Consider the following 21879-nt stretch of genomic DNA (forward strand, 5'->3'; position numbering starts at 1 on the left):
AGGAAAAAAGAGCGTTTCGTGTTAAGTCAGATCCTTGACTGTCACCGTTCCCTTGGCAGGGCAACAAAACAGATGGAGCTACTAACGTAAAAACTCACAGGAACCAGGTTTGCTAATTTCCGGTACGTGGCGCACGCAAAAATTAAATGCAATTTGTGTAAAAAATACTTACGGTTAGGGCTATTAGGGTTGGTCTGAGGTTGCATAATAATATTAACAATTAAATCAATCTAAAAACCCAGTTCTTTATGTTAAAATTTGTCCCCAATCCTACCCGAGCTTCATTGTAAATTTTAAATAACTGCGTTCTTTACGCCATCTACCATAAATTTGCAAACCTGGCTACTGTGAGTTCTTACGTTAGTAGCTGCGTTCTCACTGCCTCACATGGCGAAACAATAATAGTGGAATGTTTGGGGTTCGTTGCAGGGCACTGAGGCTTAAAGGGAAGCAGAACCGACCAGTTAATTCTCGAAACAAACCACACCCGGAACTCCACGAAAAATCTTATGGTAAATAGCCTAGTCTACTGTTTGTGAACCACGGCGCAAAAAAACACACTAAACTTTCCACGACATGTCGTATTTAAAGAGAAAAGGGACGCCCGAAGTTCGATTACTTTGACAGCGTTCTTGTATCACCGAACTTTATAAGTAGGAAACGAAATTATTTTACTGAAAATTAAACGACGAAGGTTTAGGAACGATCGCTCAAACCCCAAATGCGCTTTAATGCTGTGTAATATCTTAACCATTAGTTATAAACGCATTTACGTTAAGATTTGAACACAATATTACGTATTAATTTTGATGTCTTTCATTTTAATGTAAGGTGAACAAAGTTCATTATAGGCTTTGTCTCAAGAAAATCAACCATCTAAAATCTGCTAAGTCTTGTGACTTTGGGAAGAGCATACTTGGCCACGATTTGCAGAAAACAAGATATTAAAAAAACATTTAGTTTTCGGCGTTGCTTGTGGCAGTAGGAAAGGTAAAACTAGTCGGTGAGCAAAACTTGAGCTTGCAGTCAGCTGGAATGATTGGGGCTCGTTGAAGGGCACTGAGGCGTGAAGGGAGGCAGAACCGAAGATGGCTTAACTTGCAAGGTCTGCAACAAATGTTGCAATGATGCATAACGTGCAAAGTTACACACACACACACACACACACACACACACACACACACACACACACACACACACACACACACGAAAATAAATTTTCGTTTTACAAACGTTATTCAAACGACATTAAATTAGAAAAATTCTACTTATTTTTTTTTTCTTGCTATGATTGAAAAGTAGTCCTAATAAGTCTTTAGTTTGGGCAAATTTTGGTTGCAAAAAAGAAAGCAATGCACCTTTTGACAATGACCGAGTTATATTTTAACCGTATTAAACAAACTTGAATGCATGTGACCAAGCTTAAGGTTATACTAAACCATCTTTTTGTGATACGCTTTGTTTTAATAAAATTATTGTCTTGATTGTTGAACAAGACTTTTATTAAGCTTTTCAGAACGCCTACAAGTCTATTTGTTTTATTTATGTACATAACAATAGAAAAAGAATAACTGACACAAAACTATAAAATGTATTCAGGGTTTTTAAATAGCAATGCTGTTTGGAACCCTGGATGGCAGTAGAAAGGTGTAAGGGTGATCCAGCTTGCTGTTGCGGGCTTTTATCTTAGCTTCGAGTGCTTGTAGATCGCTCATGTAATTATGTTGGATGTCAATGATCTTCTGCTCTGTGAAGAGACGCTCCGGAAATTGTCCCAAGTAAACCTATACATCGGTAAAGCATTTGCAAATAACTTGATTTTTTATGCAGTTCTGTTGCATGCTTTGCCATCAATCATATGCGTTTTTCAGGAAATTATGTTAGGTATGGTCGTTAATATCACTCAATATTTTACTCACAAATTTTCATGTAGAAAAAATACATTTAAATTGTTGAAGCTATGTTAAAGAAATGTAAGATTATGGTGAACTGCAGTTTAAAATTGCTCATTGTGGTTTGATCTTAAAAAAAAACGCGTCAAGCAGATATACCGAACCGAAATACTGTTAACATTGGTGAAAAAATCACTTACTTACAGAAATCAAATAACAATCCTATAATAAAGAAATAAATACATTATACATACATACAATATATACCACATTATATACACATAAAAACAACATTATATATACATACAAAAGTATAGTGAATTATTTATTATGCCTACCTCGTTTGGCGAAATTGAAGAAAGTTTGTAACTAATTGCAATCGCTGTAGCAGACATTACATTATCAGGCAGGCTGTTTAAAATCCGGCTTTCGTTTGCCTGAAACATAAAACATTTTTGTAGCATACTTTAACGTTAAAACTTTTATATACTAGTAACTAGCATCTTCCGATACCCACAGCTAAAATAAACCTATACACACTAAACAAAAAGTACGCAAACTTTTCGCACTTATCAAAAACAGAAGTATTGTGCCTTATTACCTTCAGGTGCCTTATAGCAGGGTGTCAAACTCGTGGGGTTCGCGGGCCACATCGCAGTTTGGAAATTATGCCGAGGGCCGCATGTGATTTTTAGTCTAGTTTTATACACTTAAACAACCTTTTCGCTACGACGACCGCATTGCAGATCCTTATTTCACTAACCGCCGCCAATTTGCTGCTGGTTTTTGTTTAAAAATTACACGAAACATGTTCATATCATATAAATATATCATCTATTGACGCCCCAGAAGCCTGGATTAATTTCCAACTTAATGTACAGATTAAGACCAGCAGTTTTATTATTACGTCATAATCTATATTGTGACGCTTTTCCTACCTGTTTTTTCGCATTGTTTGCACACAATAGGCCTGCAAAATGTCTGTCGCATGGCTACTAGGCTGGTAATACTCTTTTCAGTAACACAAAATCTATTTAGGGCAGTTTGAAAATCAGATGTTTTGGAAAAGGAGTTTTAAATACATCACGCCTGCCAGTACATACATTTTAATGCGGTCGTATGGCCGCGGGTTGTACGCCCTTGACTGAAACTTTAAGAACGGTTTAATTACTATCGTTTCTATTCATAACATATGAATTTGTATGTATAAATTAAATTTCGGTAAACGTATGTTTAAATAATAGCTTTCAACTTGAAAAGTAAAAAAAAATTAATATAATTAGATAAAAATCTGACAAAAAAACTACAATTGTTGCTGACTGCTTGTGGGCCGCATTGGAGGGCTTCGTGGGCCGCCGCCTGCCTTATAGTAAGGAAAGCATTCTGAAACGTGTTAGCAAAACAATGCACTTACTTCACCCTTTTTGTGCGGTGGCAACCTCATGCCTAGAGGAGAATTCGGGATAAACTTGTAGTTTTCAAACTGTCCAGAATTTACAGCGGCGTGTTGAACTGTACTTGTAAACATCAATATCACGCAAATTTCCACCTAAAACGACACAAAAACACAAGTTGATTAGGAATCACCTCTTTTTATGCGTGATTGGTTTGCGCTAGTTTAAGTGTGAATGTTATTTACTTGTACAAAACCAATCAAGCAAAATCTATGTTTTTTAACAAGGATTTATCTTATTGAGCAAGTAAACTTTCTAACATAGTATATAGGCTACCGTTGGTGCCGCTTTTAGCTCTAGTTTAGGTAGAACAAGAGGCTTAAGTTATAATTAAGTCATTGGTTGGGAAACCATGCGTTCTTTTCCGATCGTATATTTCACGCATCACCGGTTTTGCGTTTTTTCCTCAGGCGCCTCTTTCGAATTTGTCCAAAGGCACCGTTGCTGTTTCAAGTGCTAAGGCAGACAGGTGTTTCGTGTTTTGAAACGACTTGTTTCTGATTGTGGACTTGCAACTTGTCAGTGCAAATGCTTAGTTACTTTTTGCCTCTTATTTAGTCGATTTAGGATCTGTTTAGCGCTAGGATTGGTATTGTAAGGTGTATAAGATATTAGGGTTTTACTGGAAAAAAAGTTTTACTACAGAACAGATACCTATGCCTTTATCCCTTGTTATTGAGTTGTTTTTATAAACTAGGCATTGAGCTTAGTAGCATTTACGACTATGACTGACAGGAAAATGAAGTTTTTTGGAGCGTTAGTCTTATTTTTTGAGTAGTGTAAAATCAGTGCATAGTTTAAATTTAAATTAATATAAAAGTTAACATTATTCATCCGCGAAGCCAATAACCTCAATCAATAAAATGTTCACAATTTTAGCATGTTTTATAAACAATTACAGCTTTTCTAGTTGTTATGTTACGTCGTTTTCATTAACTGATTTTATTTACATTTTTGCAGCCAAAATTATCGGTCTGTTACGTCATAACTAATAATTTACGGAACAATCATTGTGTGACGTAAACGTTCTATTACCTCATCGCCGCGCTTGCATGACTTTAGGATGAGGCTGCTTAGTTTAAATTAAAATACATTTACGCTGTGCTAATTCTAAATAGAATTGTATTGGGGATGGAAATAAAAAGCAGCTGCTTGTAGCAAACTACTTTTCGGTTTTCAAGATGGGCTTGAATTAGATGACAAATTGTGCAATTTCGGTAAGTTTGTCCAAATTATTCATTAAACTGTGTAAGTATCTGTGCTCTGTTGTAGTACTAAGTTTACTTGCGCATATCTTACTGTGTGAAATCCTTACCCTATTTGCACTATAAAAAAGTTGTGTAAATTACATTAATCACAACAGTTGGAAAAAGTTGGGTCGCCTGTAAATTCTGTTGGGTCGCCAGTTTTTGTGAAAATTAGAGCATCTACGTTTCGTAGCGTTATTTTGTTGTTTCCCAAGGCTGTTGTTTTCCCAATTGTTTCCAATGACAATTTCATGACTATTTGGCGTGATAGTGAATTATTCTGTTTGTGACGTCATAATGTTTGTGTGAGATCACTGTTAAGCGTTGTCTGGCTCATAATGCGTTGAACCAGCTCTGAAGTTGGCGGAAAAACGAATAATGTTTGTGTGATGTGTTTTTTTCAAACTAGCGTAGTAATTTTCGAAAAACTTTCCTGTTTTACAAACAAAAATACAACCAAACTAGCAAGAATGCATATCCATGGGTCGCGAGAAGCCACAAAACAAAATTTTGGTAAGTATTTGGGTCGCGACAAAAAATGGTTGGGAACCACTGGTTTAGGTAATGAATTTTTTTTTGCAAAATCTAGAAAATCCAAACGTGGCTGAGCGTATGTTCTAGATGTTTGGAATAGCGTCCACGTTGTAAAGTTACCTAACATGGTCTTTTGCAAAGATGTAAGTTGTGCAGATTTCTTAACTTGAGCAACATTTAAGTTTATTATGTTTGGCACAAGTAATTTGTTATTGTACCACCCCACAATCGCCATCGGAGTTTAAGTTCAAGCTTTTATTTTGCGTTTTCGTTGGGTAACGCTGCAGGCGTTTTATTTTTTTTCACAGTTTGAATTTTCATTTAAAGCCAATGTAAGCAATGAAACTACAGGTATAATTTTTGGCAAAGCGATACACACCAGCAGATAGAATGCTGCTTATCATTTCAACCAAAAAATACCGGACCAAATCTCATAGTAATTCACGTGTAAAAACGTTTAACGTTAAAAGAAATAATACTCGTATTAATAGTGTCGGTTACCAGTTGGTTGATTGTTGTCAGTTTTTCTGACATCCCCTTGGTGTCGCTGCTTTGCCAACCCAGACCTTCCTTAGCTACGTCTTTTGCCCAGGCATGCAGTTCAAAATCTCTGCCTACATCCTGTAAATGTGACAGTTTACAAGCACTTGAGATTATACGTGTAAGGCCCCGTAGAAACTGTAGGGATCGCCACCAACCGGATATACTGTGTAATAGTGTTTCAGAAAAGTGTAAAAGTTAACTTTGATTAGGCTAAGCATAAGTTTGATGACAGTACATTTTCTTCTCTGCTAAAGTTTATAAAAACCGTTTCAAATGACAATATGTTAGACTTACACAAACGTTTTTGTCAACATGGCCTGCAAAGAGTATCTAAAGATGTTATACTAGATAATGTAGGGCATACGTTTTTTCCAATGTGCGTTATTGATCGCTTGGCCAGTATGCGTTAATTTATTTTTCACTTATAGTATTTTTTGGTTTGTTATTTTATCTACTGTAATGGCCTTTTTCTTACCACGTCGCTTTTGTAATAATGTCGAATTACGGAATTGACATATTTTTCCATAATTTTCCAATGTCCAACGACGTCGTTTCTGTATTGATAATTCGGCAAAAAATTGGGGTCGTCCGTTCCTGACACATAAATTGAAATACTTATTTTCTAATGCAAGAACAGGTTGTGTATGCCAAATCTCTCTCGGCTTTTCCTTCTGGTTTTGGCGTTGTATTTTGTTATGAGATAAACAACCTTTCTGGTTTTCAAATTAAAGTGAAAAATTAATTTGAAACGCTGGTTTAAAAAGTTGAAAGCATTGGTATAAATGTTATGAATACTCCTACCGTTTTTCCTTAGTTGAAGTGGGATGTTCAAATCGGATAACTTGAACGTCCTGTAAGCCTTTCTTGCCAAATGCGCTGCAGCTGTAACAATATTTTGTAAGTGACATTATAACACATACGTTTCATTACATCCCGTCTTTAAACAAAGTAAAGCGTTTAACCGGGAACACAGGTATTCTTGACATTACAGTTAGCCTCTTAATTGATCGTCACAAGATTAGAATATATGTTTTTGTCGTTTCAACTTACAGACAAAGGCGGTTATTCGCATATATATATATATATTTGTTTAATTGCTTAGGTATGTCAAATTAGCCATTTGTTAACAAAATCTTCAAGGATATCTCTAAGTCAGTATCTCATAGATAATTGCATTAAAAAACAAGGCAAATTAATCATGTGAAATTATTTATGATGCAGAAATGGTTTTATAACTTACATATGGAAATCCCCTGACTAGAGAGCGCATGTGGTGGAAGAAGGCTCGTTCTTACGTCAGTGTTCTTTGCCGGCACCATGCGGAGGAATGGGCGGAGAAGTTTAAATACTGGATGAGAGCGGGGTAAACATCGGAACACAGACACCGCGAAGGGCTCCAATACTAAGTGAGTGTCTAATAGGTTTTCGATCCACTGCAGAAGACAGTTACAATGTTTGTTATGTTTTGGAAAAACAAATACCTGGATTTTACTGTTAAACAAATGTTGTGAAGAATTGTGTCATACCGTCCTTATTTCTGAAACTCGCCCCTTTTTTAATGGGCGGCGTTTTAGAAATATGGTTATCCTTTAACTACAGACAGTGCACACTGTTTCGACCTGTATAGTTCATCAGTGGGCGCATTGGTTAGTGTAGCCAACCAATATAGCCTACCTCTCGACACCAGTTGCACTGACTGCAGCTTATACATAAACACCTTATAGGTCGAAACATGGTGCACTGTCTGTAGTTTATCATTTACTGGCTTGATGCTTTTTACATGGTTACCCTTCTCAAGAAATGTCCTTGTATTTAGCTCGCGCTTTGTTTTGTCCTTTTTTTTATTAACGTCCACAAATTTCTTCACCCCGGAGCAGTGGTTCTCAAACTTTTCAAACTATCAGCGCAGTAGCAAACTACTTTTTTATTCCGTGACACACTTCGTATGCCAATTTTGCAAAATGTTGTTGAAAGAAAATTAATTTGCAATTGTTATAGGTAGGGTTGATTTTTATCACCAACAAGTCCTATCTTATCAGAGAGTATATACACTTTTTGATTTAGCTAATATTTTTTGGCCCACAGTTTAAGAAGCACCGCCCCAGACGAATTATAGTAGCGCAGTAACTTGCGTGATGTGTATGGATACTAATGTTTCCTTGAAATTTAGCGTTTGGCACAAATCAATTGGTTGACATCAGTGACTTGAATACAAAGATTTGCTTATTTAATTCTATGTTTTTATTTTTGTTTTGTACAGTACCTGATGCATATTGCTCTGTGCGCACCGGAAGTACATCTTGGCAAGCAGCCAATCCTCCTTCCGGTCGTTGGGAGTGAACACGTGATCCCGGCTACCAGGGACCAGTTGAATTGCCAGAGGAACACATCTTCTCGAATTATTGACGTAAAACAGTCCGATACAGTCTTGACAGTGGAGGGGATTTCCCGTCGCGTAGTGCTTTACGCGGGGAACGCCCTTCAGCGTTTCGTGAAAATCGGCGATGAAGATTTTTCCCGCCTATGTCAAAAAATTGAAATAACTTAAAAAGTAATCCCCGATTGTTATTTACCTTAGAAACAGTGGGAGAAATCAATTTTTTTGTCAGTCGATTCTATCACAAAAGTCATATTTTTCATCCTGTTCTGTTACAAAATCCATTTACATTAACCAGTAACGCTAACCGGTTCGCTGATCTCATAAAACTTCGTGAGACGGTTCTATAGAACCGGTGCGAACCGGCTGAATCCCACCACTGCTTAGAAGCTTAACTATCTTTTATTCTAAAGCACCTTTTATTACATTGATATTGTAAAACGTCATACCCTTATTTCTCCTTCGATAGTTGTGTGGTCATCAAGGATCAAGGCGACGTCCATGTTGGTAATTCTTGCGGTCGGAGGGATTGCATTGCAGCGTTTAAAACACAGAGGACTGACGCCATTGAGAACATGCTGAACAAAAGCCTTGTCGGTATACCAGCTGCAAATGCAAAGACTTTTCACTTGAACACGACTTGGTGCGCAAAATGTGTTGTCATTCGTGGTTCTTTAATCATTGCAGGTGAGCTTTTAAACCATACTGGCTAGGATAAACATATGTCATTTACTGGGATCAGCCCTATAGCGTTCCTGCACATCAGAGACCAACAATTAGGATACACTTATAAATAAATCGTAGTACCTAACCCATATTGACGGCGTTGTATCGAATTCGAATCGAGCTGGTCTCTAAGACATCGTTTGGCTTCTGTCGTGGTTCGCATTCCACCACCACCCTTTTCTGGCTTATATACCATCACATGGGAATGCTTGGGAGACCAGCTCGGTTCGGTACACCGCTTTCAATAGGCGTGGTGTACTGTGACTTAAACTAAATTTAATCTGCGATCAGGAAACACTGTTAACTTACTCATTTAGGTTTGGTTGTTTTTCGCCTTTCGGTGGCAAACTCGCATAAAGAGCTTTATAATCTTCAAGTTTGTTGATGGATTTCGCTGTTTCTGTGATGTATATTATAGAAGTGGTTAAATGATTGTCAGGCAATGTTTTTGCTATCTTCCGTGTTTTAGTTTTAGAAATTCTAAGGTTCATAACCTCGCCGTTATTTTTTTAAGATTTGGTTGCTGTTGGGTTTGAATTTGACCACAAATAGACGATCCCACTATCTTGCACCTAGTTGGGAATGAATTTGAGAAAAAATGATTTGCACCCAAACCAATTAAAAAAGTGCACTTGAATGCAACATGCTTAACAATTTGGGCTTTTGGTATGTTGGTGATGGATCTATCCAATGATTTGCAGCTGTCCAAATCTGGATCAGTGACCGACTTCTAATGTTATGTTAGTCGCTTTCAATTGATAGTGAAGGTAAAGTATGACTTTTTAACAAAAATCTTTTGTTCATATAAGACATTTTAATGCATTGTAGACAATTACATTGTGTATTGTAGCTCGTTGTGAAGCAATAGTTTTAAAAACCTAGCCCGAGGGCACAAATCAGTCTTTTTTGTGATTCCTTTTTAAAAGACTGGTGCAAACTACTATTACACACAACAAATTTTAATTTTGGCATAACAAGTAAGTTGGCACACGGCGTAAACGAGTTGCCGACCCTTGCACTAAACCATCTACTTACTTCCTATGTCTTGAAAGACTGAATTTAAATCAATTTCAAAACCGGATCCAACGAAGTGGTTGGCGCGAATCTCGTCGCGTTGAAAAATTTTCGGCAACTGTTGGTACGTGGAAGCATTGACGTGACGAGGGAATCCCCACCCTATGTCAATGGGTTTGGGCATCGGAATCCACGCGAACTTGCTTCGGTTTTTCGCCACCTCTTGCAGGCGTAACTTCTTCACTTGGTTGTTGGTGACATTTTGGGGAATGCAAGCTGAACGAATAATTTGTGTTGGATATGTTGGATAAATGTTCAAATTCAAGTCGCATGTGGAAAAGTATGACAAGACAACAGCTAAAACGGTATGATTTATTCCTAATTATGTGTCTGTCTTGCATTTAATGCTTGCACTTATATTAGCATGTGCTTTTCTCATGAAATGTTGTAAAAAATTCGCGTATATTGGTTTGAACAAACACTTTAATAATAACACACACAAGTATATTTAATTTAGTACGGCGCGTAAAAGGTTTAGAGAAGCAGTTCCCAACCTGTGTGGTGCCGTGACCCCCTTTTCTAAGATAACATTTGCTAAGTTGCGGTGAAGGACAAACTTAGTGGGCTACATATTAAAACTGACTGTATTTTTTTCTCAACAATAAAGTGGCCCATTATTGGGCTTAGTGGTCCATGGCCTCAAACAAGTTAAGAACCACTGCCTAAGGCGACTTCAGTTGGGGTCGCGACCCCAGGTTTAGAATCATGAAGCACCATTGTTACCAAAGCAGGATCTTTGTACTAAAAACACATGATATGGTACATGATACAATTGCGTAGGTTTAGCGAAACAAAGCCTTGTGGTTAACGACTTCCACCTCAACACGTTAGGTAATTGAGGTTTTTATTTATAAATCTGAGTTTGTTTGTTTCTTATTTCCATTTAGGATTATGTTGGATTTAATGTGGATTACATTACCTTCGCCTCGTGTCACTTCAACATTGGAATCTATCCAGTCATAAATCGGAAATTCAGCGAACTGCCCGTTGTACTCAACCGTGACGAAATCGCATAACCACTCATCCGTTTCGCACCAGTTCAAAAGTTCTGACAAGAAAAGCACTGTATGTACTTACCTTTATTTCAGTACTACTAGAAGTTTGGTTATTTCAGGACTAACTTTCCGGCCTGTACGAAATCCGCTTCATACAACTTACTGAATCTGATAATTATTGGCAATCCTACGTCATCACACGTGATATCGTAAACGTCACGCTTGTCCTTGAACGTGTTGGCTTCGAATATGTTTTCCACCGCATAATATCCGCTCGGTTTTCCGTTTCCACCAACCAGTTCCAATTGAATTGCAAGGCGCGTAGTAGATTCGCACCCCGCTTTCGCTGTCTGAAAAGCGATTGTATAACTCATGGTGATACGCCGAACCACCGAAAAGGATTCGGACCGAATTCAGTGTCCATTTCCGGAATCTAAAACACACGTCTTACACGGTGTTTGCAAAGATTCATATACTGTGATGCCAATAAGCCAGGTCATTAAATTCCGTACACCTTTTCAAATGCAGTGTGATTTGCATGTTGTAGATGCAGCGATTAGTAAATGTATTGCGCTGTAATTATCGGTCGATTGATTTCAGACCATTAATCTACACAAACTTTATCAATAAACGGCATCCATATGTATATGGATTTGCGTTGCGAACTTGTGGTAAGTTACCCAATCGTTTTTTTTTTTTTTTTCTTGCTACACATTTGGGCATTTTCTTTTTGATCGACAACAACATACACTCACCACAATCGTAACTTTGTATGTAGTCTTCATTTCTTCTGCTCTAAATCTTTGCACCACAAACCTATAATATCTCTGAAATCCCAAGCTTAAACATTAGTTCATCATTCAAAACATTGTCGAGGCTTTTCCGCGGTAACAGCACTCATATAAAGTTCATATATTTGGTCAATTTGTGCATGGACTATTTGGTCTCTTTTTTAACAACAAATAATATACTTCTAGACTGGAGGCTTCCAGCACAACCAAAACGTTTGCTCTCATTGCTTTCATTCTTTCTGTCAGAATATTGTATATACTTGTTACTGTCACTGTGTTCCTATTGCATATAATTCACGTTATCATGCTTAATCTGTTTGGTGTATAACAAGCGGACTTCCTAACGAATACCGGTTACTGCGCAGGACAAATTACAGAACAATTACATTCGGTTGGTAGACCCTCTCACCAGCTAGACACACACTACCTACTGTTTTAGGATTATTACACTGAAAATTAGAATATTTTATTTTAGTGCCAGATACGCATGGTATCTCTAACCGCCTGAAAGTGAACAGTCGGTTTCGGACTTTAAATAAAACGGGCTGGTTTGAGTTTTTTTGATGAAAATAAATCCACGTTCGGGTATATATATTTTTTGTTTGTTTTTGTCTATATTTTTGTTAACGACTGAAGTACAACGGTGTAAATTAACTGCCTTAATTGCCTTACGTTGAAAACAAGCACCTCCAGTGTATGTTTGTGCTGTAGCCTAATATGCAGTGCAATAGTCTTCATGAAAATTTATCACCTGGTTTTGTTTAAGCACTCACTGTAGGAAACTGGAATTAAGTTGTTTTTCTTGGATAATTCTGTTTTTTTTTTTTTTTTGTAAGCAATCACTGTTGTATTATTCTGGTCGCATAAATATGTTTCAGACGACTTGATGTCCACAGTTGGTATCCGATTTGGTTAACAAAAACTTTATTTTTATGATTGCATTCGTTAACGCAAGCGAAGCTTATGTACAATCTTCATCCGAATATACTGCATGCAAAGTTAAGTGAAGGGCACACAACGCTAGGCATTAAATTTTAAAGTCCATAAAATTCCACTAAAATGTAAAAACTTTTTTCCTTGTTTTGAATTTTTTATGTTCATCTGTGGTATTTTTAATCAAGGCAAGCTATACAGTCTATTCGATAATAGATTGGATTGACAAACGATTTACCAAAAAAACTATCGAAGTGGTTATAAAACCCTTAGATTTACACATTGGAAATAGGCACTGCGTTTCGGGCTTTTGTAAAGTTAGATAGCAACGCTGTTTGGGATCCTGGATGGCAGTAAGTAGGTGTATGGGTGCACCAACTTCTCGTTGCGAGCTTTTATCTTAGCTTCGAGCGCTTGTAGATCGCTCATGTAATTACGTTGGATGTCGAGAATGGTCTTTTCAGTGAAGAGACGTTCCGGAAATTGTCCAAGGAAAACCTGAACAATGGTTTATGCTTTTATATAGCTATGTTCGTTGCTGTTACGGTTCAAAAGCAAAATATTATTTCTGTAGTTGAAAATGGCGTTTAAACCAATAGTAACCAGTGACATGGGTAGTGTTCCACCTGTCAGGAAGCGTTGTTTCAGCACTTTAAATTTCGACCAAACAGCTTAGTTATTTATTGTTAAAAGTGAAACACTTTACCCATTCCGTACATGTGTATATATTAGTTTGCTAAGTGAAGGTTACCTCGTCTGGCGAGTAATCAGAAAGTGCAAACAACACTGCAATGATAGATGAAGCCATCACCGAATCTGGGAGACTGTCCAAAATTCTTTGTTTGTTGGCCTAAACATTGCACAAAATGATATGAAATCAATTTAAATAGTATAGCACAGGGATTGCCGACGAGGATAAACCACGTGTGTCTGAGCAATTTCCCGCCTTTCTGGAATCTTTATTTAGTCAATAATTTATCTGCTCTGGTTATTGTCATCTGAGTGCAATCTACACTGATTCAGATGCTATTTACCTGTCCGTTTTTGTGTGGAGGCAGACGCATAGCAAGAGGGGAATTTGGGACGAACTTGTAAGTCTCGAACTGACCAAAATTGACAGCAGCATGTTGCACAGAACTTGTGAATATCAGTATGACACAAATTTCAATCTATAAAACACAAGAGAGAAAAGCTATAGTAAGTTATGCCCACTAAACAAACAAAACGTTCGTTTTCCTGCTTAATACTTGCCCATGGAAATCAGTGAAATGTACGCAAAAAATGCTTACGTTACTAGTTATAATTAAACTAAAATCTTGAGGTCGTGTCTTTGAAAAAGCCTTATATATGTTAATGCGTTATTTCATTAAGGTGTATTTAACTTTACGCTAACGTATCTAGTAAAAAGTCCATGTCACCATTTGCTAAATTATTTGCTGTTTTCCTTTTCTCAATCTCCAATTTAAATAACAAAGAACAATGTTGAAGTAACAGTATTAGGAAATGCTTCTCTCACCAGTTGATCGACTGAAGTCAGGTTTTCTGGCATTCCCTTTGTATCGTTGTCTTGCCAACCTAGACCCTCTTTGGCGACATCTTTTGCCCAAAATTGCAGCTCGTAGTCGTTGACAACGTCCTAAAAGTTCGAAGATATTTCGTGAAATACTTGCACAATAGACACTTTTGTTAATTAAAGTTTGAAATATTAATGAGATCCTAAACTGAGGTTTTGCCTAAATTTTAACACTGAACCTCCTAAGCTTTGTAGCTTTGGATTCTATCTTAAACCTACCTCATCACACTTGTAGTAGTGACGAATGCATGCACTCGCGTATTTCTCCATGATCTTCCACTGGTCAAGTGCATCGTCTCGGTAATAGTAGTTGGGCAGAAGAGTTGCATCGTCCGTTCCTGCGAAAGCGTTTGGATGTTTAAAAAATAGCATCCTGATATTATGCTGTTGTATGTCTACTTGACAGTGAAGGAAAGCTTACCGAATTTTTTGAGCATGTTTGGAATGTGAAGGTTTTGGATGTTGTACGTTTTGTAGATTTTCTTTACCAATGCAAGTGCACCTGCAAAAAATATCCATTATCCCAGGTAAGATACACTCTAAAAAAAATGAGCGAAATTTGAGCGAAAAATTCTGCGAGTGAAACAAAAGCTCACTTTAAACGAGTGAACAACTTTACTCACTGATTTGAGTGAATAAAAGACTAAATTTGCAGGGTTTTTGGTCTTTATTTCACTCATTGGTTTGAGCTATTGAAAGAAGCAGGTGCTGTGTGGTTGGTTCTTATTTTGCTCACCTTTCAAGCAAATACACATTAAAAACATCACAATATGTTCACTGGTTTATTTTTCTGGGCACAAATGAACACACCAACACAGTTGTTACATCACAGCACTAAGAGAATGGAAACTGGTCTGGATCATATATTCGTCCAACGACGACCAACAATGGCTGACTGAGTTTGACTTTTGACTTGTTCAGGGCATATTCAGCAATGTTGTTGCCGGCCTGTAAAAACATCAGAGCTAGTGAGGATGTTTTATACTGTACAACTATATTTTAATCACAGCAAATGATAATCCAGAAAATATCAGGGATTGGGAACTTACTGAAAAATAAACTTTGAACAAGCTTTGGTTTTGCTAAAAAAACAATTATACTTACTTGCATCACGGGCTAATCTTTACCACTTACAGTCTTTGCAAGTAGATCCACATTTGAAAGGACAATTAGAAATGTCAATGTTCATTAACTTTATTGTTTTGTTTTATGAATATTGTACATTTATGCAGGAAATTTTTAATAAAAACAAGACCACAAAATAAATCCTAAAAACATACACAATATATAAGTACAAGAAAATAAAACGACTTACTTCTCATTTTCTCCTCAATACTATCGTCAATTAACTGTTGATCCTTTAGAAACAGAAGCGGCTCTTCAATGCCAAACTGTGAAATATCTGCTTTGGACACTTTGTATGCAACGCTAGCCTATGGTGATATCTAAGCCCAACTTGGCCTCGTTTGGTAATTCACGCCATCCAAACCCTATCCCGCAGTTTTGCGCAATAGATGTGACTGTGACGTAATTCAATTTCATTCCCCTCGCTTGCGCCAGCCAATCACGTTGTCGACTTCGGAACGCGCGATTTTGAAAAGAGAGAAAGGTTCTCTCGTTTCGCCGCGAAAAAAGGTTTGAGCGAAAATTTCACTTCTTTCCAGACGAAAGACTGGAATTTCGCTCGCCGCCTCCCGCCGGGGAGAAGAAATGAGCGAAGTTTTTTTAGAGTGTACGCTTTGCCAAAATTGCAGTCTATACCCAGTGGTGGGACTCAAATTTTTTGTCAGTCGGCTTTATCACAAAAGTCATATTTTTTAGCCGATTCTGTTACAAAATGTCCCTTGGCAGTAACCAGTAATGCTAACCGGCTCGGTGATCTCATAAGATTTCATGAGACGGTTGTATAGAATCGGTGCGCACCGACTGAATCCCACCACTGTCTGTAACTTTTCACATAGTTTCATATTACACATACCTACATGTAACAAGGTGTGTAACATTCTATGGTTTGTCATACGTAGACTTGGCAACCTATAAATCCAATGATACTTACTTGTGGAAACCCCCTTTCCCGCTAAAGAGTCGGGTGGTAAAAGAGTGTCCCTTGCGTCATTGTTGATACACGAAACTGAACGAAGGTGGGGACGCAGCAATTTGTAAATCGGATGAGCACGAGGCAAACATCGGAATAGCGCCACAGCGAAAGGTTCTGTTGCAGCGTGTGTCTCCATGTGATGATAGATCCACTAGAAACAAAACATCAATGGTAGATGTTTCAATTACATAATTAAAAATGTCATGAGCTGTCTTTAATTATTAAAAAAATCTTGATTTGCTGGAATTGTCGTTGAATTTAAATTTTTACTCATAGCAGAAATTGTTTTGTTCCAATTCTGTCACACTTAACGAAGAGTTGTACTAGCTTGCGTCCAGTCGTTGCTTTATGCATTACCAGTGTAGTGCTTTGAAATGTACGGATCTGTTCATAAGTTTAAAGGTAAAAATAACGGCCCAAATAGGCGTTAAAAGCGACATGCTTTATTGTTCAAACGTTTTGACAAATGCTCATGCCATCATCAGTGATATGAAGACGACATCAGTGTAGTGCTTTTTACCAAATAATAAGTAACTATAAAACGGTGATAACCCTTCAAAAAACTGGACTTTATCTAACCTCGTGCATGTTGCCTTGTGAACAACGAAAGTACATCTTGGCAAGCAGCCAATCCTCTTCACTGTCGTTGGGTGTGAACACGTGATCAGGGCTACCGGGAACCAGTTGAATTGCCAAGGGCAGAAATTCACCTTTGTCGTTTACGTAAAAGAGTCCAATGCATTCAGGACAATTAAGTGGTTTTTTTGTTCTGTAGTTGTCAACTCTTTGGACTCCTTGAAATACTTCAGTGAAGTCAGCAATGTAGATTTTACCGGCCTGTTGTAAATGTCAGATGTTTTACAGTTATGTTATTTATTGAACCAAGATATTTTGTCTTCTGATTTTTAAAAGGATACAGTTCTGTCGCTAAACACCGCCTTTACATTACAATCTAAGTTGCTGTTTACAAAATGTATGAAAAGACGAGGGTTGGCCTACTTTCCCTTGTGCCCTTTCCCTTCTTGTAGTAGGCTATAGTTTAATGTTTTTGATACATTTGACAATGGACAGTTACACGGAGACTGAAATGCTTTGTACCTTCATTTCACCTTCCAGCGTTTTGCCTGTTCCAAGTGTCGTATCTACGTCACTGTTCATGATGTCACAGTTTGATGGCAGTGATGTGCAACGTTTGAAACAAAGTGGGGCCACTCCGTTTAATGTTTGTCTACCAGTGCTTTTGTCCGAAAACCAACTGTAAAAGAGCAAAGTATACATTACACCGAAATGGTGTTTTTTGAACCTGACTTGCAAAATGTAGTCTCTATGTACTGGTGTTAAATAATAATTACGCCTCACATACTCCATGGCGCATCTAGTGTTCCGTGTGGTGAACTGCGCTATTTCTACGTGGCAGTTGGAACACATGTAGTTAATGCTGTGAGGGCACATGCAACTTTCCTCTATTCTCAAAGTATTTCTTGTTCTCAAAGTTCTCAAAGTATGGGTCGCGACCCAAACATGGGTCGCGCAGCGTCAAAAAATGGGTCGCGCTATGGTGATTCAGTTCTGCCCAAACGAACTTTTTTCATTTCATTTTTAAAGTATTTTTAATTCTCCATCATGACTGAATTATTGCATCATTATTGCTTCATCTCAGTAACTTGGAGTATTGCATCATAAGTGGTTTTCTGAAAGTTTTGATGGCAGAGTATAGCCATAGCCAAGTACAGCCTCACTCAACCACGTTGTACAGTAAAATAAACCAACCATTACCGCTTACATACAATAGCCTTCCAATTTTACTGTTATGCACGTGGTGATTGTAACGTCATAGCACGGGAAATAATAGGACAAGTTAATCATGCGAAACTGAACTTGGAGATGTAACAGTTAGCGTTCAAGGATGAGTTAGTATTCGTACAAGGAAAAAAATACATTTTTGTTGTTTGAGGCTTGGGTCGTAAGATGCACATAAAGTTCAGATTTGGGTCGCGCTCAAAAAAGTTTGAGAACCACTGCTCTAAGGTTTGATCAACTTTTTTTACTTTATAATAAAGGCAAGTCTATAGCCGACCGAACCACAAAGACGTATAACACTTACTCATCCAAATACATTGGGTCTTCTCGTAGCAGTGACTCGTGTTTGTATATCGAGTGATAATCTTTCAATTCGTCGATTGGGGACATGATTCCTGCAATAGAATGAAACAACTGGAGTGTTGATATTTCTGCAATTGTTCTTATTTTGGTTACAACTGGTTAATTAGTGAATAGTCTAAAACTTGTTAGTTCATGTTTCAAGAATTTTGTGGTCCGTTCACGACTGTTGTCACACACACCGTACACGACTGTTGTCAAACCCAGTCGCGCCACCTTTAGTCCCACTCGTTTCTCAAAGCCAGATTTCAACCTTCTCAGGCCTTTACCAGATTCAAGGTGTACACAACAAAATGAAGTGCATTTTTTCTTTGCACCATCATAACAAAAATCCTTGTCCCAAAATCCCATCATTTACCCTAAAGACAAGATGATTGGCATAACTTACTTTGAATGGTATTGAGTGCAGAGGTGGATATTGCTTTCAGAACGCTTCCCATGAAGTGAGTGGCCTTCACTCTGTCCTGCCGAAATATTCTGGGAAGTTCACGGCGCGTTGCACCTTTGACGAAACGAGGAAGTCCCCAATTCATGTCACTCTCATTCGGTATTGGAACCCATTCGAATTTCTTCAAATTTTCCGCTATCTCGTCAATACGAAGTTTCTTTACCTTCGGGTTTGTGACATTTTGAGGAATTTGAGCTTGGAAAATAATAACACGTTTTATTGTTAAATGTCTGCAAAAATTGAAACCCGGTCAAATGGCAACTAACGGTCCCTAAATTTGTCTTATCTTTTTAGGAAACTTTAAACAGTAGACCCCGCAATTGGTAGGCTTGAGTGATTGCCAAATAATCTTGGAGCACTTGCGTGTCAGCGTGTCAGCGCGTACTGAAAAACATTCTCATGGAAAAAAGTCCAATTAACCCCCTATCCAGTTTTACAAAAGGGCGCTTTTACAAAATGTTGCTGATTTTAATTTTCCAAACAGTTTTACAATCAAATCAGCAACACCAGACCGAGCAGCCAGAATATCGTCTATCTCGTTGACTTGAATAAGCGCATAAGCTCTGCTGAATAGCACCCAAGTTTTGTGTTAACAAAAGATTTTTGGTTCAATGGCGAAGTCAGGGCCAAAATCGTAAAAGGATGAAAATTTGGTCACCAAATCTTTCCTCAGTGGGGTATTAAGGAGTTTTTTGACGATCGCGCGCAATCGTGCTTTTAGTCTATGGACCACCAAGTCAGTTAAAAGCAGAATCGAGGACAATACCGTTTAAGCATTCACAGCAAACATCTTTTCTGCTGAAATTTTTTCCTTACCTTCTCCTCTGGCCACATCGATTGTAGTTGTAATCCAATCATAGATGGGAAACTCTGCCACTTCAATACCCTTTTCCACTTTAACCATATTGCACATCCATTCATCTTCACCAAACCAAGATGACAGCTCTACAATAAAACTAAATGCTCACTTTTGCATAAATGACCATGTAACACGTATAAAAAATGTTTTAGCATTTGTAAAAGCGCAAATTTTTGTCATTTAAAACGGTATATTTAATAACTTACTGAATCGAATGATTATTGGTAGACCGACGTCTTCGCAAGTTAAATTGTAAACATCAGTTTTTCCGGGCTCGAAGTCGTCATGCAGGAATTTATCGAGCTTTAGCCAGTCGGTGGTGACGATGGTGGCGTCCTTCTCCCCAACCATCTGAAGGGACACTGTGGCGTTTGTGCCAGCCTTATTGGTCGCATCTGAGGTCTGCCCAAATAAAATTGATATTTTCCAACCGGATAGGAAACGTTTTAGATTTTGTGCTATTGCCCTTTTCCATCAAATGCAGTTCTTGAAACTAGCTAAACAAACGATGTTGGTTAAACTGTAAGCTGCGGCGTAGCTTTTTTGATACAGATTGTGTGGGTTGATATCAAGGCCGCTTACAACTAATGACATGCTGATATTGTTTCTAGCCTCCCGCGTTTTTTATTTATTCATTTAGAACTCTTTGTAGATGTAGACATTGTACGCCAACACGCCTTTTGCTAGCATGATATAATAGCACAAATGATACAGCTATTTGCTATCGTTAACCAATCTAGCATTACAACATGCGGCTTACTTTTTTAACACCACATCATGTGGCTTACCATCGTGAGATTTCGGTATTTGCATTTAATCTTGCTCACATATGTTATTCAACTTACCGACACTGAAACTCTGTAAGTAGTCATCTTTTTTCTCCTTTGTAGTGCAGTCACTCACTTGTAAGAGCTAATTGTTTAACTTAGCTGCACACATAACATACATGTTGAAATCAGAGTGATTTCGTATCACTACTTTTCTTGCGACAAACATGCTTTCCATAAAACCACAAAAAGTGTTTTAACTAACACAAAGCTTAGACCAAGAACGACGTTTTTATTAACTTATTTTACTGCGAACGAAACATTTTATCCAAGAAAATTGCATTTGTACGTTATCTTATTCGCGGTAGTTTTAAGGCGTCAACAACTTGAACAGTTACGTGTGTCTTTGTCTAAGTATCGTTGCTTTGCAAAACTTTCCAATATAGTTGAACCGCCTGGAAAACGAGCGAAAAAGGAGTTTAGGAATTGTAGAGCAAGAGAGCAATTGAACCATGCAATCCGCGCCGAAGAGTGATTCTGCACCAAACTATGCTGAAATTATTGACTTATTCAAGGGCATCGAAACGTGAAGATCAAACAAAGCAAATATGGGCTTCTATCGCTCTATCAATATCCGGGTTAAATTAAACTTTGAAAAGAAAAAAACGGCTTTTTTCAGAAATTGGGGAGCAATAATTTTAGGGCGAGGCAAATAAGTGACATTCAAAGCGGTGAAATTCAATTACATGCGTTTTTCGCAAAGTTTGGCGAACAAAGAAGCCTTCAAATACAAATGTCACTATGTGCTATGTATTGTAAACTCTCCATGAAAGCAACAAATTCTCTGTCAGTTGTCACCGCTTCCTCTATTCAGGACTAAGTTTACAATGTTTTTTGATCTGGGTTCAAGTTGTACACTCACACCTTGTTTATGTATCTGTCACAAAAAGTTCAAAATTTCACCATTTTTGTACTCTATTTGTACTCGGGTAAAGAATGAACCTTACATGCCTTTCAAAATTCTGCTTCACAGCAAAACGATGCAAAAGTTTTTGCTGCTTTTTGAACAACACCTTGTTTAGACCGGTTTGCACTAAATCTTTTGCATCCTCAAGATATACTTATCGAATTGAGTGGGATTTGTTTTGATTTGACGGGCCGAAATATCTATTTATTTACAATTTTTAGAAACGTAGTATACATAGATAAGTGTCTAATGATTTAAGCCAAACATATACATTCATTTTTAACCATTTTGTTATTAGTTGCTTAGGTTTTAGTGACCTCACACTGACGACTGCTGTGTAGTGACGCGACTTGATATATAAAAACTGTGTGTGAAGACACATTCCATTAGATTTTAGGGTCCATTATTACCCATGGTTGTGCGTGCGATTTTCTGTTGTCG

The 21879-nt window shown here is 37.7% G+C and overlaps 2 protein-coding genes and 1 long non-coding RNA gene across 3 annotated transcripts; all 3 read right to left on the bottom strand.

The window, feature by feature from the left end:
• Positions 1–1522: 1522 nt before the first annotated feature.
• LOC145232696 (allene oxide synthase-lipoxygenase protein-like) lies at positions 1523–11216 on the bottom strand. The gene is made up of 13 exons (XM_080097367.1): positions 11006–11216; positions 10767–10895; positions 9809–10063; positions 9083–9173; positions 8497–8653; positions 7934–8191; positions 6905–7103; positions 6472–6552; positions 6146–6264; positions 5629–5748; positions 3307–3441; positions 2231–2329; positions 1523–1784 (listed from the first exon to the last, which is right to left on the bottom strand). The coding sequence occupies exons 1-13, from the start codon at positions 11214–11216 to the stop codon at positions 1605–1607; spliced, it is 2034 nt and encodes a 677-aa protein (XP_079953493.1). The 3' UTR covers positions 1523–1604.
• Positions 11217–12539: 1323 nt separating this feature from the next.
• LOC145231957 (allene oxide synthase-lipoxygenase protein-like) lies at positions 12540–20707 on the bottom strand. Its single transcript, XM_080096429.1, has 14 exons — positions 20550–20707; positions 19911–20106; positions 19662–19790; positions 18786–19040; positions 18342–18432; positions 17336–17492; positions 16817–17074; positions 16196–16388; positions 14561–14641; positions 14359–14477; positions 14083–14202; positions 13601–13735; positions 13318–13416; positions 12540–13064 (listed from the first exon to the last, which is right to left on the bottom strand). Exons 1-14 carry the CDS (start codon positions 20574–20576, stop codon positions 12885–12887), a joined length of 2040 nt encoding a protein of 679 aa, XP_079952555.1. The 5' UTR covers positions 20577–20707; the 3' UTR covers positions 12540–12884.
• Positions 14903–15870, bottom strand: LOC145231960 (uncharacterized). Its single transcript, XR_013860801.1, has 2 exons — positions 15455–15870; positions 14903–15087 (listed from the first exon to the last, which is right to left on the bottom strand). It is a non-coding gene; the product is annotated as an uncharacterized LOC145231960 (long non-coding RNA).
• Positions 20708–21879: the final 1172 nt, after the last annotated feature.

The sequence above is a fragment of the Phallusia mammillata genome, chromosome 6 (genome assembly GCF_965637545.1).
Source record: "Phallusia mammillata chromosome 6, kaPhaMamm4.hap1.1, whole genome shotgun sequence".
Taxonomy (NCBI): domain Eukaryota; kingdom Metazoa; phylum Chordata; class Ascidiacea; order Phlebobranchia; family Ascidiidae; genus Phallusia; species Phallusia mammillata.